The sequence below is a fragment of the Eublepharis macularius genome, chromosome 8 (genome assembly GCF_028583425.1).
Source record: "Eublepharis macularius isolate TG4126 chromosome 8, MPM_Emac_v1.0, whole genome shotgun sequence".
In the NCBI taxonomy this organism is placed as follows: domain Eukaryota; kingdom Metazoa; phylum Chordata; class Lepidosauria; order Squamata; family Eublepharidae; genus Eublepharis; species Eublepharis macularius.
In genome coordinates, this window is record NC_072797.1 from 3,869,881 (window position 1) to 3,882,390 (window position 12,510).

At 49.5% G+C, this 12,510-nt stretch overlaps 1 protein-coding gene across 1 annotated transcript in view; it reads right to left on the reverse strand.

The window, feature by feature from the left end:
- Positions 1–11,655, reverse strand: part of UBE2R2 (ubiquitin conjugating enzyme E2 R2) — a 69,872-nt gene extending 58,217 nt beyond the window's left edge. The window contains exon 1 of the mRNA XM_054986510.1: positions 11,205–11,655. Within this exon, the coding sequence (XP_054842485.1) occupies positions 11,205–11,381 (177 nt within the window). The 5' untranslated portion in view covers positions 11,382–11,655. The remainder of the gene's footprint in view (positions 1–11,204) is intronic.
- Between the last annotated feature and the right edge of the window lie 855 nt (positions 11,656–12,510).

Genomic DNA, 12,510 nt, shown 5'->3' on the forward strand with positions numbered 1-12,510 from the left:
GTAGCTGAAGGACCACCTCCTCCCATATGGCTGAGCCTGCTGGATAAGATCTGCCCTTCTGGCCCTGTTCCTGTGCTGTCAGAGGCGAGGCTGGTGGCAACTAAAGAAAGGGCTTTTTCTGTGGTGGCACCTTGCCTCAAGAACACCCTCTTTCCTGGTGCTCCAGGGGCACCTACTTTACACTTAGGAACCATGCCAAAACGTATCTAGGGTGGGTTTGGGGCCTCCCAGGCAGGTAAAGGCTGGGAGTCCACCACACGTCACCTGTCTAGCCTCCACTTTAGCAGGCAGAGCGCCTGACCCAAATCCTCGCACGGTCCCTTCACTCCTCTTCCAGAGGCTCCACCAGACAGACAGTTCCATGTTCAGAGCTCCTGACCCTTCTTTATTCTTGGGAGCGTGGGGGCCTGATATGGATCAGTACTTTAGCATATGAGGACCGCGTGCTTAAGCCTTCTCTCCCTCCTATACTTTCCCCCCTGCCCTCAACTGACTTTGTTTGCCCCATTGAGGAAACATATAGTTCCAAGTATGTACTTCCCTTCACTCAGCAACAGCCCAGGGCTATTGAGGAAAAGCGAACTTGGAGGTACTTTCTCTCTATATATGCTGTCACCATTTAAACTTGGCCCATTTAACGTGACCACAACAGGGTTGCCAGTATCCAGGTGGTGAACGGAGATCTGCAAGAATTACAACTGGTCTCCAGGTGCCAAGAAACAGTTCCCCTGGAAAAAATGGCTGACTTGGAAGGTGGATTAGATGGCATTATACTCCGCTGAGGTCCCACCCCTTCCCCAACCCTGCCCTCCCCAGGCTCCACCACCCCCTCTCCAGGAATTACCCAACATGTCCCTGGCAACCCTACACCAGAGTGTTTGAGGTCTGTTCGTGTGGTATTTTTTTCTTCTCAGCCAATGATTTCAAGCCAGCCAGGATTAAACAAAACAAAAATAATCTTTATTTACAAGATGGAACATAGGAGTGAAGGGATTTTAAACTAACAAATTGGCGTTAGACAGAGAATGTTTCAATGCGACAGAAGAGATTTGGAATCAGCCAGCCGTATCTCTGCCGATCTTCCCTCAGCAGAGTCAAAGCCCTTCTCCCTCAGCCGCTCCCCAGAGCCTCCGTTTCCCTCCAACGGACACTCACTCTCACTGGCCCAGCATTCCACCCGCTCCCACTGGCCGTCACTCACGAGAGCCAGAGCCTGAACCAGTCCTGTCCGTCACAACATCTTTTTACCCAGCCTTTTAACCAGGGCTTTGTCTTAGCAGCTTTATAATGGCTTGCTTCTGCTTTATGGGTAGTTTTTAGACTGCTTATGTCAAACTGTTTGTTTCCATATGGTTACATTGCTTTACTCATAAGCCAGGACTCTGAACAGGCCATACAGAATTATCCTAAATAACAATTTACAGAATGCACACCTGCCCCTTATGAGGCACAAGCCACCAATACATTACTTCTGAGTTCTTCCAGCCTTAAAATGCTCCTGCCGTCTCAGTTCCATGTTTGCACTTCCTCACCACTTTTTCAGTTATCCAGAACTAGGCCGTTTCCAGACGGCTTACCGGCCCCCAGAACGTCGCGCCATGGTGCGGGGGAAAACGAGAAATATCGCGTTCTCGCGCGAGTTTTGTGCGACGTCGTGCAAAACTCGTGTGAGAAAACGCGGTATTTCGCATTTTCCCCGCACCATGGCGCAACATTCCGGGGGCCAGTAAGCCATCTGGAAACGGCCCTAGTCTTCCTGTTCCCAGAATTCTACACAAAAAAGTATATAAATAAGCGGATCAACTGGTACTACTTTTTGTCCCATTTCAACTTGCTGGTGTGCGCTGCATGCCTGAATACTAGGTGACTCCACGCTTCTGGCATTCTGCAAACTATGTAAAACCAGATAGTTCAGGTTGGCCTTTTTTTCTAAAGATAATCGGGTGGGGCTCAACAAATTGCAGGAGCCACGGCACAAAGAAATTTCATTGCGGCATCTTGTATTCTCACCAGTCCTTTATTTGAAGTGCCTCCTGGTGATTCTCACTAGAAACACAAAGCTGATTTTGGTGAGGGACCAAGGTTAGCTTTTTGCTGTGATGACAGCCAGGTTAGCCCCTTTTTATTTACACACAATGTTCTGGTTACAGCTTTAAAATGTGACAGGCAGCTGTGAAAAGTTTAGGATTAGATTTCGTGGTTGCAGCAATTAACGTGGTCATTAAAATATAAAATGCTGAAGGCTGAAAAATAAATTTGGCTCCAGAATTTTCAGAGTGGCTCCTGAACCTGAAGAAAATTTGTCAAGAAGGGTATATTATAACAAAATAATTCAGGAAAGTGCTTTTATAAAGGGACTGGGACTGAACTATACTACTGGGTATAGTACATTATTATCCGATTGCCACATGTATTATCCAGCTTTCACTGCATTGTTTTATACTTATGTAATACCATTTTCTGCATTGTGTAACATATGTCTAATTCTTTATGCATTATTTCAGATTTCTGTAATTCTAGCCTATTAAGTTGTTTATTAGAGCCCTCGTCCTGTTGAGTGCATTGATTTGTACCTGCTTTGTCTCATTGAGAAAGGTGGACTATAAATAAATACATATTCAGCCGTAGAAGCAAGTTCTTTTGCAGCCAAGGGCCAGACTGTTCTTTAGAAGACAGGATTTTTATTAAAGGTTGAAAACATTTCTGCCCCAGAAATTGTCTTTAATTTCAGTTCTACAATCTGTTCAAGGCTATGGAAGTACACCCAGCCATGCCTTATCACAGGAGAAGCAAAATCAAACAAGCAGATTGTCATTTGGCAACAATGGTTTGCAGACATGTAGCAGATCTCAAAGCTACCCTAGACATTTCAATAGAAAGGCTGGGAAGAATTTTTAATAAATTACACCTGTGTTTTAGCTCTGAAAGTATCAAAATTGGAGTTGCTCCCATCTTCTACGTCACCTTAGCACCTCAACTACAGTCAAATTCTGCAGTCAGGGACTTCACACAGCACATGAAGTTCATGAGTGGGAGTTTTTTATTTACTTACATTATTTATAGTCAGCCTCTCTCATTGAGACTCAAGGTGGACTTCACAGCCGATACAGTCAATAGCAGGAATGTTCAATGAGTAACACGGTAGGGAAAGGACTGCAGGGAAAACAGGCAGAAATCTGACACAGAGCTGAAAGTGGTGTTGAAACAAAACATAAGCAAATTGACCTAATATATTACAAGATGCAGAAACTATTCAGTAGGAGCATACTTACAGCAACAGACAGTACACAGTAGCATAGCCTGCATTCCCTATCCCTTTCCAATGAATCACTCTGAACCACCGCCTTACATCACAGTCCTATTACCATTGTAAGAAAAGCCCCCCTGAATACTTCAGTTTTAAACAGTTTGCAGGAAGTGAGGAGTGGGCGCTTTCCTTGCCTCTTCAGGCAGGACATTCCAAAAGGCAGAACCCCTCACAAGAGAAGGCAGGCATACGAGCAGCTGAGCGAGATTCAGCTCTGGCTCTGGAGAGCTCACGGCCTAGAAATCTAGTTAGTCTTTAAGGTGCTACTGGACCCAAATCTTGCCCTTCTGCTGCAGACCAACATGGCTACCCACCTGAAAATATGGGCAGTGTGCGTAGGGTGGCACCCACATAAGGCCTTGTTCACATGAGCAAAACTGCTGTGGCAGGGCATAGGAAGAAGGTGGCCCCTTAGGCAGGGCCTGGTAAACCCACATGCTTTGAACCATCATCATGAATCTCAGGGAGCAGAGCTGGAACAGAACTTGAGCAAGAAGAACTGTTTCTGGTGCAAGACTTATGGTCTGACTAGGTATGGGCAGTTTTTGACTTTATGACTGAATTTATGACAGAATTCAAGCAGATCTGAAATGGTAATGACTGCCTGAGGAGGGGACAGAGTAAAAGCAACTCTGGCACTATGCGATAACACCCCTATGCAAAAGCTGCCAGTCAGGAGCTGTCCACGTACAATTTAGCCAAGGGATAACAGCTCAAAGCAGCTGTGTGAAAGCTGGGATGGTAGGCCAGTGATCGCAAAGCACCCAATTCCACAACTTCAGGTGCCATCTATAGATTTTGGGTAAACAAAAGTAACTTGCAGCTTCCCCCTCAGGGGAAGACATCTTATTTCAAAAATCCCACTGGGACCCCTTTGTTCCAAACCAGGGAGTGAAAATAGGCAGGGAAGGTTTGGTGATTTAGTGGAACCACTGTGAGGCCATATTCCATCAGACAAATGGGGAAGCAGTAAAGGGAGAAAACATCATCGGCTGGAAGAAGCAGCACAGAGGGACTCAACAGAACGCAGGCTGGAATTCCTCAAACCGGCTGGCAGAATCCTGGAGTAGCAGCAAAGGAAAGGACTTGGAGCACATTAAGAGACTGGTTTACTCTTTAACAGGGCGTCTTAACAGCAGCCTACTTTGAAAGCCACGGATCGGAGCTTGTATTAAAGCTTTTTGGCAGCCAGATTATTAAGGACAAGTTCCTTCCGTTTGTGCTACACATCCCACCCTTCACAATCTACTCATGATCAGTGCTGTTTTCCTAAACTAGTTCCGAGCACACACGCCCGCTTCTCTGCAACTCACAGAGCAGTTTTAAGTTAACATTTAAAAGTAATTATGCTCAAAGCCTGAAACCTTCTGTTGCCTTCCCAGTTCTTAAAACAGCAATTCTAAAAATGCCCATTAACCCTCAACTTCAGCTTGTCTCTTGAGCTCCAAAGGTATTTTACAAACACCCCTCATGGGGACTTGAAACATGGTGCGAAGTACCTGCTCCAACAGAGCAATCAGTGGAAAATACTTCACAAGTAGAAACATTAAAATGTGTGGAATAAGCCTGGCTAAGAAGCACCGGGTGGCTTTCGTGAATACTCGTCTCACCCCTGTTGAAAACACAATGCTGGCCAACGTAGATTTTTCTTTCAGCCTGATCCAACAGAACTCTTCTTGGATCATGGCAAAAAGCATCCCACCAAAGAATGTTTGCTCAGCAACCTGCAGCAGGGAGAAAGTGAGTTTCGGCCCCTTTCGCTGCCATTCTATTCATCTGTGCACAGTTCTTGGTCCCACAAAGGGCATTAGAAATGGAGAGGTTGCAGAGAAAACAGCTAAAGAGAAACATAAGTGTGCCTTCTTCACCAACTGATTAGCAAGCACAGGTATTACCCAAGGACCAACATCAATCCCTACCATCCGTTACGATTTCGAAAGGAATGGAACTCCTACATCCAACTGTTCTGTGTGGCTTGGCTTGCTCCGTGCTGGAGAAGGCACAATTTGAGTGATTTTACATGAGCGTCTATGACCAAGGAGAACTTCAAGAGCCAGTTGTTCACCTAGCCCAATTACCAAGTATTCAATGTATACTGAAGAACGGTAAGAAAGAGGTATACAGCAGCTCCAAAGCTCCAAGTTCATTTAGGAAAATTAAATTCTATTGTAAATAGTTTATTCATAAACAACAGTTTGCAAATATGTCATCAGTATTCAAAACAGGCCATAACTTTAAATACAGGTCATATTTTAGATGCAGTTGTGGTTCTAGAGCAGACCAAAGGATACTTGCTGTTTAAAGGGGATGGAACACACGCAGGCGAGCTAGGACCCTTAACTCCTTTTGACAGAGAATGCCAGGATACCCAAGGAACTCGTACGAGAAGCAAACTGCATGCACGCGCGCACGCACACACACACACACACACACACACACACACCGCCACAGTAAGACTGACTTCTGAGTATCACACTGCACAGAAGAAAAACACCAGCTACCTAAAGCACATCTTGACCTCATGGAGCATGCTCCCAGTCAAACAGGCACAGCATGTGATTATCCACTTGACCAGCACCCCAACTCTCATGTAATTTACTTAAAATATGTATATCTCCACCTTATCTTTACAAACTCAAGGCAGCTAACAGCAAAAGCTGCAAGGACAAAACACTTTATACTCCTAGCAAGTTTAACTCAATATATAAACACCGTTAAGGTCAATACACAGTCTAAACAAGCTAAACATAATTTACCCTACACCAAAAGCTCTCCAGGACGGGGCAGTCTTACATGCCTTCCTGAATGTAGCAAGCAAAGGCACCCACTGCGCCTGCTCCGGTAGGCTGTTCCATAGGAATTGACCAGAGAACACCCCTGACTTGTTGATAAATGGACCGTCCTAGATGAGGGGGCCACCAGGAGAAGGTTGTCCGAGGAATGCAACTGACACATGGGAGTATACCAGGAGATGCAGCTTGAAAGATGTGAAGGTGCCAGGCCATGAAGGGCTTTGAAGGGGATAACTACCCCTGAAGTGGGCCCAGAAACAGAAAGGTAACCTCTGCAGTTCACACCACTGCTGTTATATTTTCTCACCAGCTGGCCACAGGAGAGATGCCAGCATCTCTGGAAGCTTTCAGGACAGGGCAATGAGCAGAAAGAATTCTAGTGATGTGTGCTGTCACATCCACCCCAAATCCCAGATGTTGCATCAGCATGTCAGGTGATGCTCTGGCCATCCCCGAAAACTCCACAGTTCTTTTTGTCAGGTGACGCGGGACATCCATTTCTGAGCCCATGCCTCCCTCCTGCCACTCCAAGAAGAAGGGGTGGAAGGGAAGGCCTGGCCAGTGGGAAGCTTCCTGCTACCAGAGAGCAATTGGCATGCTCTGGCACAGGACAGGGGTCTCATTGCCACATTCTGCACCAGCTGAAGCTTCCAAGGCATCTTTCAAGGCAGCCCCAAGGAAACTGTATTACAGATTCCCACGCTGGGGGTCGCAGAAGCATGGATCGGCTTGGCTAGATCAGCCAAGCCTAGGCAAGGGGCCAGCTTACGAGCCCAGGGTAACTGACAGCACTCCTAGCAACAGCACCAACCTGCTTATCCCATCAACAAGGCCAGCTCCAGGAGGGCCCCCAGGCAACTCACTGGATCTATCAGAGAATGCTCAGCCTTATCTATAGCTAGTAGATCAAACTCAGCTAAATACCCCCTTCTTTCTGACAAGCACAGGCTAAACAGCATAAAATGGATCCTTGGGGCACCCCATACAACACGTCTCAACTTCCTACAGAAATTCTTCCCAACAACCAGAAATGACTAAAACCCTTTTACTCCAACCTCCAACTATAGTCAATTCTCCCAATATGTCAGCAAATCCCGAAGAGGTTGAGCAACATCTGCAGCAAAAAATCGTCCTAATTCAACCGTTGCCAACAAGGCCAATGGGGCTGTTTCAATCCAGAAATTGACTGAGGCCATACTGAAATGGGTCAAGAGCAGGTACCCAGAAGGGCCAGGCGCTCAGAAAAATTCTGATTGAGGTTGTTCCTTCAAAACACTGACACACTTGCGTTTCTAAAAAAGCAAGCAAAAAGTGAATTCAGATCAGAGGGGTATGGCATGTGTAAGATGCATGAAGGGTGATAAAGTTCATTTGGATTTGCCACAAGGAGATAAAAAAAATAGCTCAACTGGAACCAAATACACAGAAACAGTTCCACCAAATGAACTGATGCCTTGCCCAGGTTTCTTTCTGGCCTCCTTTTATTTTCTAACAACAAGTGGTTTCAGAAGCTAAGATCTGAACAAATTACTTTGCCTCTTCATCCAAACTCCATGTGTTTATAACTGATGAACCAGCAAGAAATAAACAACGCCAAGACACACAGCAGAGAACTTTGGCTTGGAAGGTTCACTGATAATATTTTTCTGAATACTTTTGTACATGCAGTCTTGGGCTACTTCAAAGACTGAGGTGCAGAAGGATGCTACCCGCCTTGAGTCTCAGTGAGAAAGCCGGACTATAAATGACGACAAAAAAAATTAAAAATTTGAAAAAAGGTGCCACATAACATGAAATGCCTGACCTGGATAGCCCAGGCAAAACTGATTTCATCAGATCTCGGAAGCTAAGCAGGGTCAGCCTTGGTTAGCAATTGGATGGGAGACCTCCAAGGAAGACTAGGGTTGCTGCAGGCAATGGCAAACCACCTCTTTTAGTCTTTTGCCTGGAAAACCTCAGCAGGGTTGCCATAAGCCAGCTATGACTCGACAGCACTTTCCACCACCACCGTATTATGGAATGCAGATGTTGAGTTCCTACATGGAAAGCCAATGGAGAAAGCAAACCATTGTTATCACACACACACACACTTCCCAAGAGGACTTACGCCACAACTATGGCCAACATGTTCTCAAGAAAAGGCACAAGACCATGCAGAGATGCCAACAACCATTTCTCAGTATACGAGGCTAATACTTTATGCCTACAAGGACGTTGAAGTTGATTTTAGAAATGCACGTGGCATAACTTGCCATGGTGGTATAGTGGTTAGAGGGCTAAACTAGGAAAATCAGAGGCAAGATTACTGTGTGATCTTGGGACAGTCACACACATTAAGCCTAACCTACCTCACAGAGTTCTTGTGATGATAAATGAAGAAGAGAAGGACCATTTTGGGTCTCCACTGGGCAGAAAAGTGAGGTATAAAAAAAGCACAAATAAAAAGTAGACTAACGGATGGAAACGAACGTCTGGGGTCCCCTCCACTGTCCCACAGCCTTTGCAGAAATGTTCTGGGGAAAGAACTCTGGGAAGATCCCCCTGCCTCAGCATGCAAGACCTGTAAGGCCAGTTGCACAAAAGCGCAAGATGCCTGGAGAATACCAAGTGGTTGCAGAAGAAAGATCCTCAAGGTTTGCCAAGAGAATCTTACAGAGCCAGCAGACCTGGTGGCAGCTTTGGAAAGTTTGGAAAAGGAACATTTGGGACCCCTGAGGAGGTGCTTGCATGAAACAGGCTGCCTGTGTTGGAGTTGTGAGGGAAAGGACACTGCGGTTGAGGTCCCATGGATCTACCTCAGAAGACTGGGGTCAAGACAGCTTTGGGTATATAGCAGGGCTGATCTGCAGGATTCGAGTCCAGTAGCATCGTAGAGACCAGCAAGCTTTTCAGGGTATGAGGTTTTGAGAGTAACAGTCTCTTCATCAGACTCTAAGATGTCGGACAAAGGGAGCTGGACTCTCAAAAGCTCATACCTACCCTGGAAATCTTGTTGGTCTTTAAGGTGCCAAAGAACTCAAATATGGTGGTCAAGAGTATGAGTGAAATGCCCAAACAGTACAGATCGCTTCCTTCCTCATCCCACCACCAGAATTCTCCCACGTCGGAGATTACAGCAACAGCCAGAGATAAATGAATCAGTGTGGTTGAGGTGACAAAGTTTCAGCCAATACAGCTCTCTCTGGGTGGGCCTGATGCAGTATGGCCTACCTCACTGGGCTGTCATGAGAATAAAACAGAGGGGAGAACTTTGCAGGGGGGGGCAGCGAATCAGCCAATGTAGCTCAGAAACTGGAGTGTCAGATCAGGTTCATATCCCCATTTACAAGCATTTCAACCATTAAGCTTACTGGAGAGAGGGAATCTCAGGACAGCTCCCATCTGTTTCACCCTAACTTACCTACTTTGCAGGGTTGCTGTGAGAATAGAACAGAGGGGAGAACTTCAGTGTGGAAGATAAGCCACTGTAGTGCATACATCAAAGCGCCAGATCTGGTCCAAATCCACACTTAAGCATGAAGCTGAGTGGAGGAAAGGGTTGCCTGCACCTGGTTGGGAGATTCCTGGAGATTCTGGGGGTGGAAAATGGAGAGGGAGGGGGCCTCGATGCAGTATAATGCTCTAGGGTGGCCTTGGGTAAGCCTCCCAGCCCCAGCTGTACTGTGGGGATAAGGATACCACTGACTTTGTTCCTGGCCCGGAGCTGGGCACTCATCTGTCTACAAGAGCAGTATGTAAGCACAGCCGTTACTGTTATTATTATTGGGGTCCTCCCTCCAAAGCCAGCATTTCCTCCAGGGGAGCTGAGCTCTGGAGCCAGGAGATCAGCTGCAATTCCAGGAGTCCTGCAGCCATGACCTGAAGGCTAGCAACCACGCAGGAGGGGGAACCTCAGGACAGCTCCTCTCCGTCAGCCCAACCTGCCTACCTCGTAAGGCTACTGTGAGAGCAACACAGAAGGAGAACCTGGGGGTGAGAATCAACCAAGAAAGTGTGTAAGCTGGAGTGTCTAATTGGGTTCAGATTCTTATATAAGTGTGAAGCTCAGTAGAGGAGGGAATCTCTGGACAGCTCCCGTCCCTTCAACCAAGCCTGTCTCCCTCGCAGGGCTGTCACGAGAGCAACACAGAGGAGAGAAGGGGGGAGGGGAATCAGCCGACTTACTGTATAATGTTCAGTTCCCCATTTCAGCGTGAAGCTCAGTGGAGAAGGGAATCTTAGGGCAGAGAAAGAGCTCCTGCCCTTTCAGCTTAGCTTGCCTACCTCGCAGGGTTGATGTGAGAGCAACACAAGGGAAAACCAGGGAACAGGGATTAGCCAAGGTAGTGCAAAAGTTGAAATGTCAGATCAGATCTGTACCCCTATTTAAGTGTGAAGCTTAGTAGAGGAGCAACATGGAGAAAGATCCTGGCCCTTCAGCATAGCCTGCCTCCCTCGCAGGACTGTTGTGAGAGCAACACAAAGGGGAGAACCTGGGGGGGGGGGGAGATCAGCCAACGTATTGTATAATGTTCAGCTCCCCATTTCAGTGTGAAGCTCAGCAGAGGAGGGAATCTCGGGGTGGCTCTCTTCAGCCCAGCCTGCCTCCCTCGCAGGATTGTTGTGAGAGCAACACATAAGGGAGGAACAGGGAACAGGGATTAGCCCAGATAGTGCAGAAGTTGGAATGTCAGATCAGATCCATATCCCTATTTGTGAAGCTTAGTAGAGGAGGGATCCCAGAACACCTCCTGCCTCTTCAACCCAGCCTGCCTCCCTTGCCGGGCTGTTGTGAGAGCAACACAAAGAGGAGAACTTGGGGGGGGGGGGCGAGGAGAGAGATCAGCCAACGTACTGTATAATGTTCAGATCCCCATTTCAGTGTGAAGCTCAATGGAGGAGGAACTCTCGGGGCGGCTCGCTTCAGCCCAGCTTGTCTCCCTGGCAGGGCTGTTGTGAGAGCAACACAGAGGGGAACAGGCAACGAATTGTAGAATGTTCCGCTGCCCACGTCAGTGTGGAGCTCAGCGGAGGAGGGAATCAGGGGGCCGCTCCTGCCTGCCTGCCTCGCAGGGCTGTCGTGAGCGCGCCAGGAGGGGGGGGCCGGCGGCGGAGGCGGGGCTCACCTTGAAGTAGCCGCCCTCGTAGAGCGTGTTGGGCGGCCCGAAGATGGCCACCTCCCAGTTGTAGAGGTCGGACTCGTCCACCAGGGTGATGCGGAAGCCCTCGACCGGCTCCTCCTGCAGGCCCTTCAGCTCCAGCATCAGCGCCTTCTGCGAGCTGCTCACCTGCTGCTGGGCCATGGCGGAGGGGGCGGCGGCGGAGGCCGAGGCGGGCCGGCCCCGGGCTGCGGAGGGCCCGCCGGGGGACCGTCCAGACAGGCCAGGGCGGGCGGCCCGCTCAGCCGCCGCCGCCAGGGCCCCCGCCCTCCGCCGCCGCTGCCTGCTGCGCCGGCCGGGCCCGGGGCGCGACGCGGCCGGGCCGGGCCAGGCCTCGCCTCGGGCGGCCTGCAGGCCTCGGCGCCGCCTGAGGGAGGAGAGGAAGGGGAGGGAGGGAGGAGGGGAGGGGAGCGGGTGGGGGAGGCTCGGCCGCCGCTCTCAGGCCCGCCTCCCCGGCTCGGCTCGGCTCGCTCGGCCCGCAGCAGCAGCAGCGCCGCCGCCGCCGCCGCTTCCTTTTGTGACGACGGCGCCGCCGCTCGGCCGCTGACCTCAGCGCGCACCGCCCGGGAGGCCACGCCCCCCGCCGCGCCGCGCCCTCGCCCGCCCATTGGCCCCGGCGCCGCTGGCGGGCGGCTCCGATTGGGCAGGCCGGCGCCTCCCCTCACGTTGCCTCCCGCCCACGGGATCCCCGCCTCCTCATTGGCCGCGCTCTCCGCGGCGGTTGGCGCTCGGGTGGGACTCGCTTTCTCCGGAGCTCCGCCCGCTCTGCTCCCATTGGCCCGCCTGGACAAAGAGGCGCCGCCCACGAACGTTCTTCTCAATCGGCCAGACGCGGCCGGGGCGTGCAAGGCTAGCCACGCCCCTTGGCCAGGGCCGCTCGCCTATTGGCTAAGCCGCACCTGGGTCCCTTAAAGCGACGCGGGCATGGTCTCTTTTTGTGGGGTTGCCAACCTCCTGGTGGGGCCTGGAGATCTCTGTAATTATAACTGATCTCCAGGCCATAGAGATCAGTTCCCCTGGAGAAAATGGCTGCCTTGGAGGGTGGCCTCTATGGCATTAGGCTCCTCTGAGGTCCTTCTACAGGCTCCACCCAAATCTCCAGGAATGTCCTACCCTGAATCTGGTAACCCTAAGTCCAGCCTGCTCTAAAGGGCTGTTTTTATTGGACAGGTGTGCATTGGGACGGCTTTAATCAGCAGTGCATTATGCCGCTGCCACTAACAAAGAGGTTAGATTTCGTACAAACTAATTAAATTATGCTTTTTATATTATT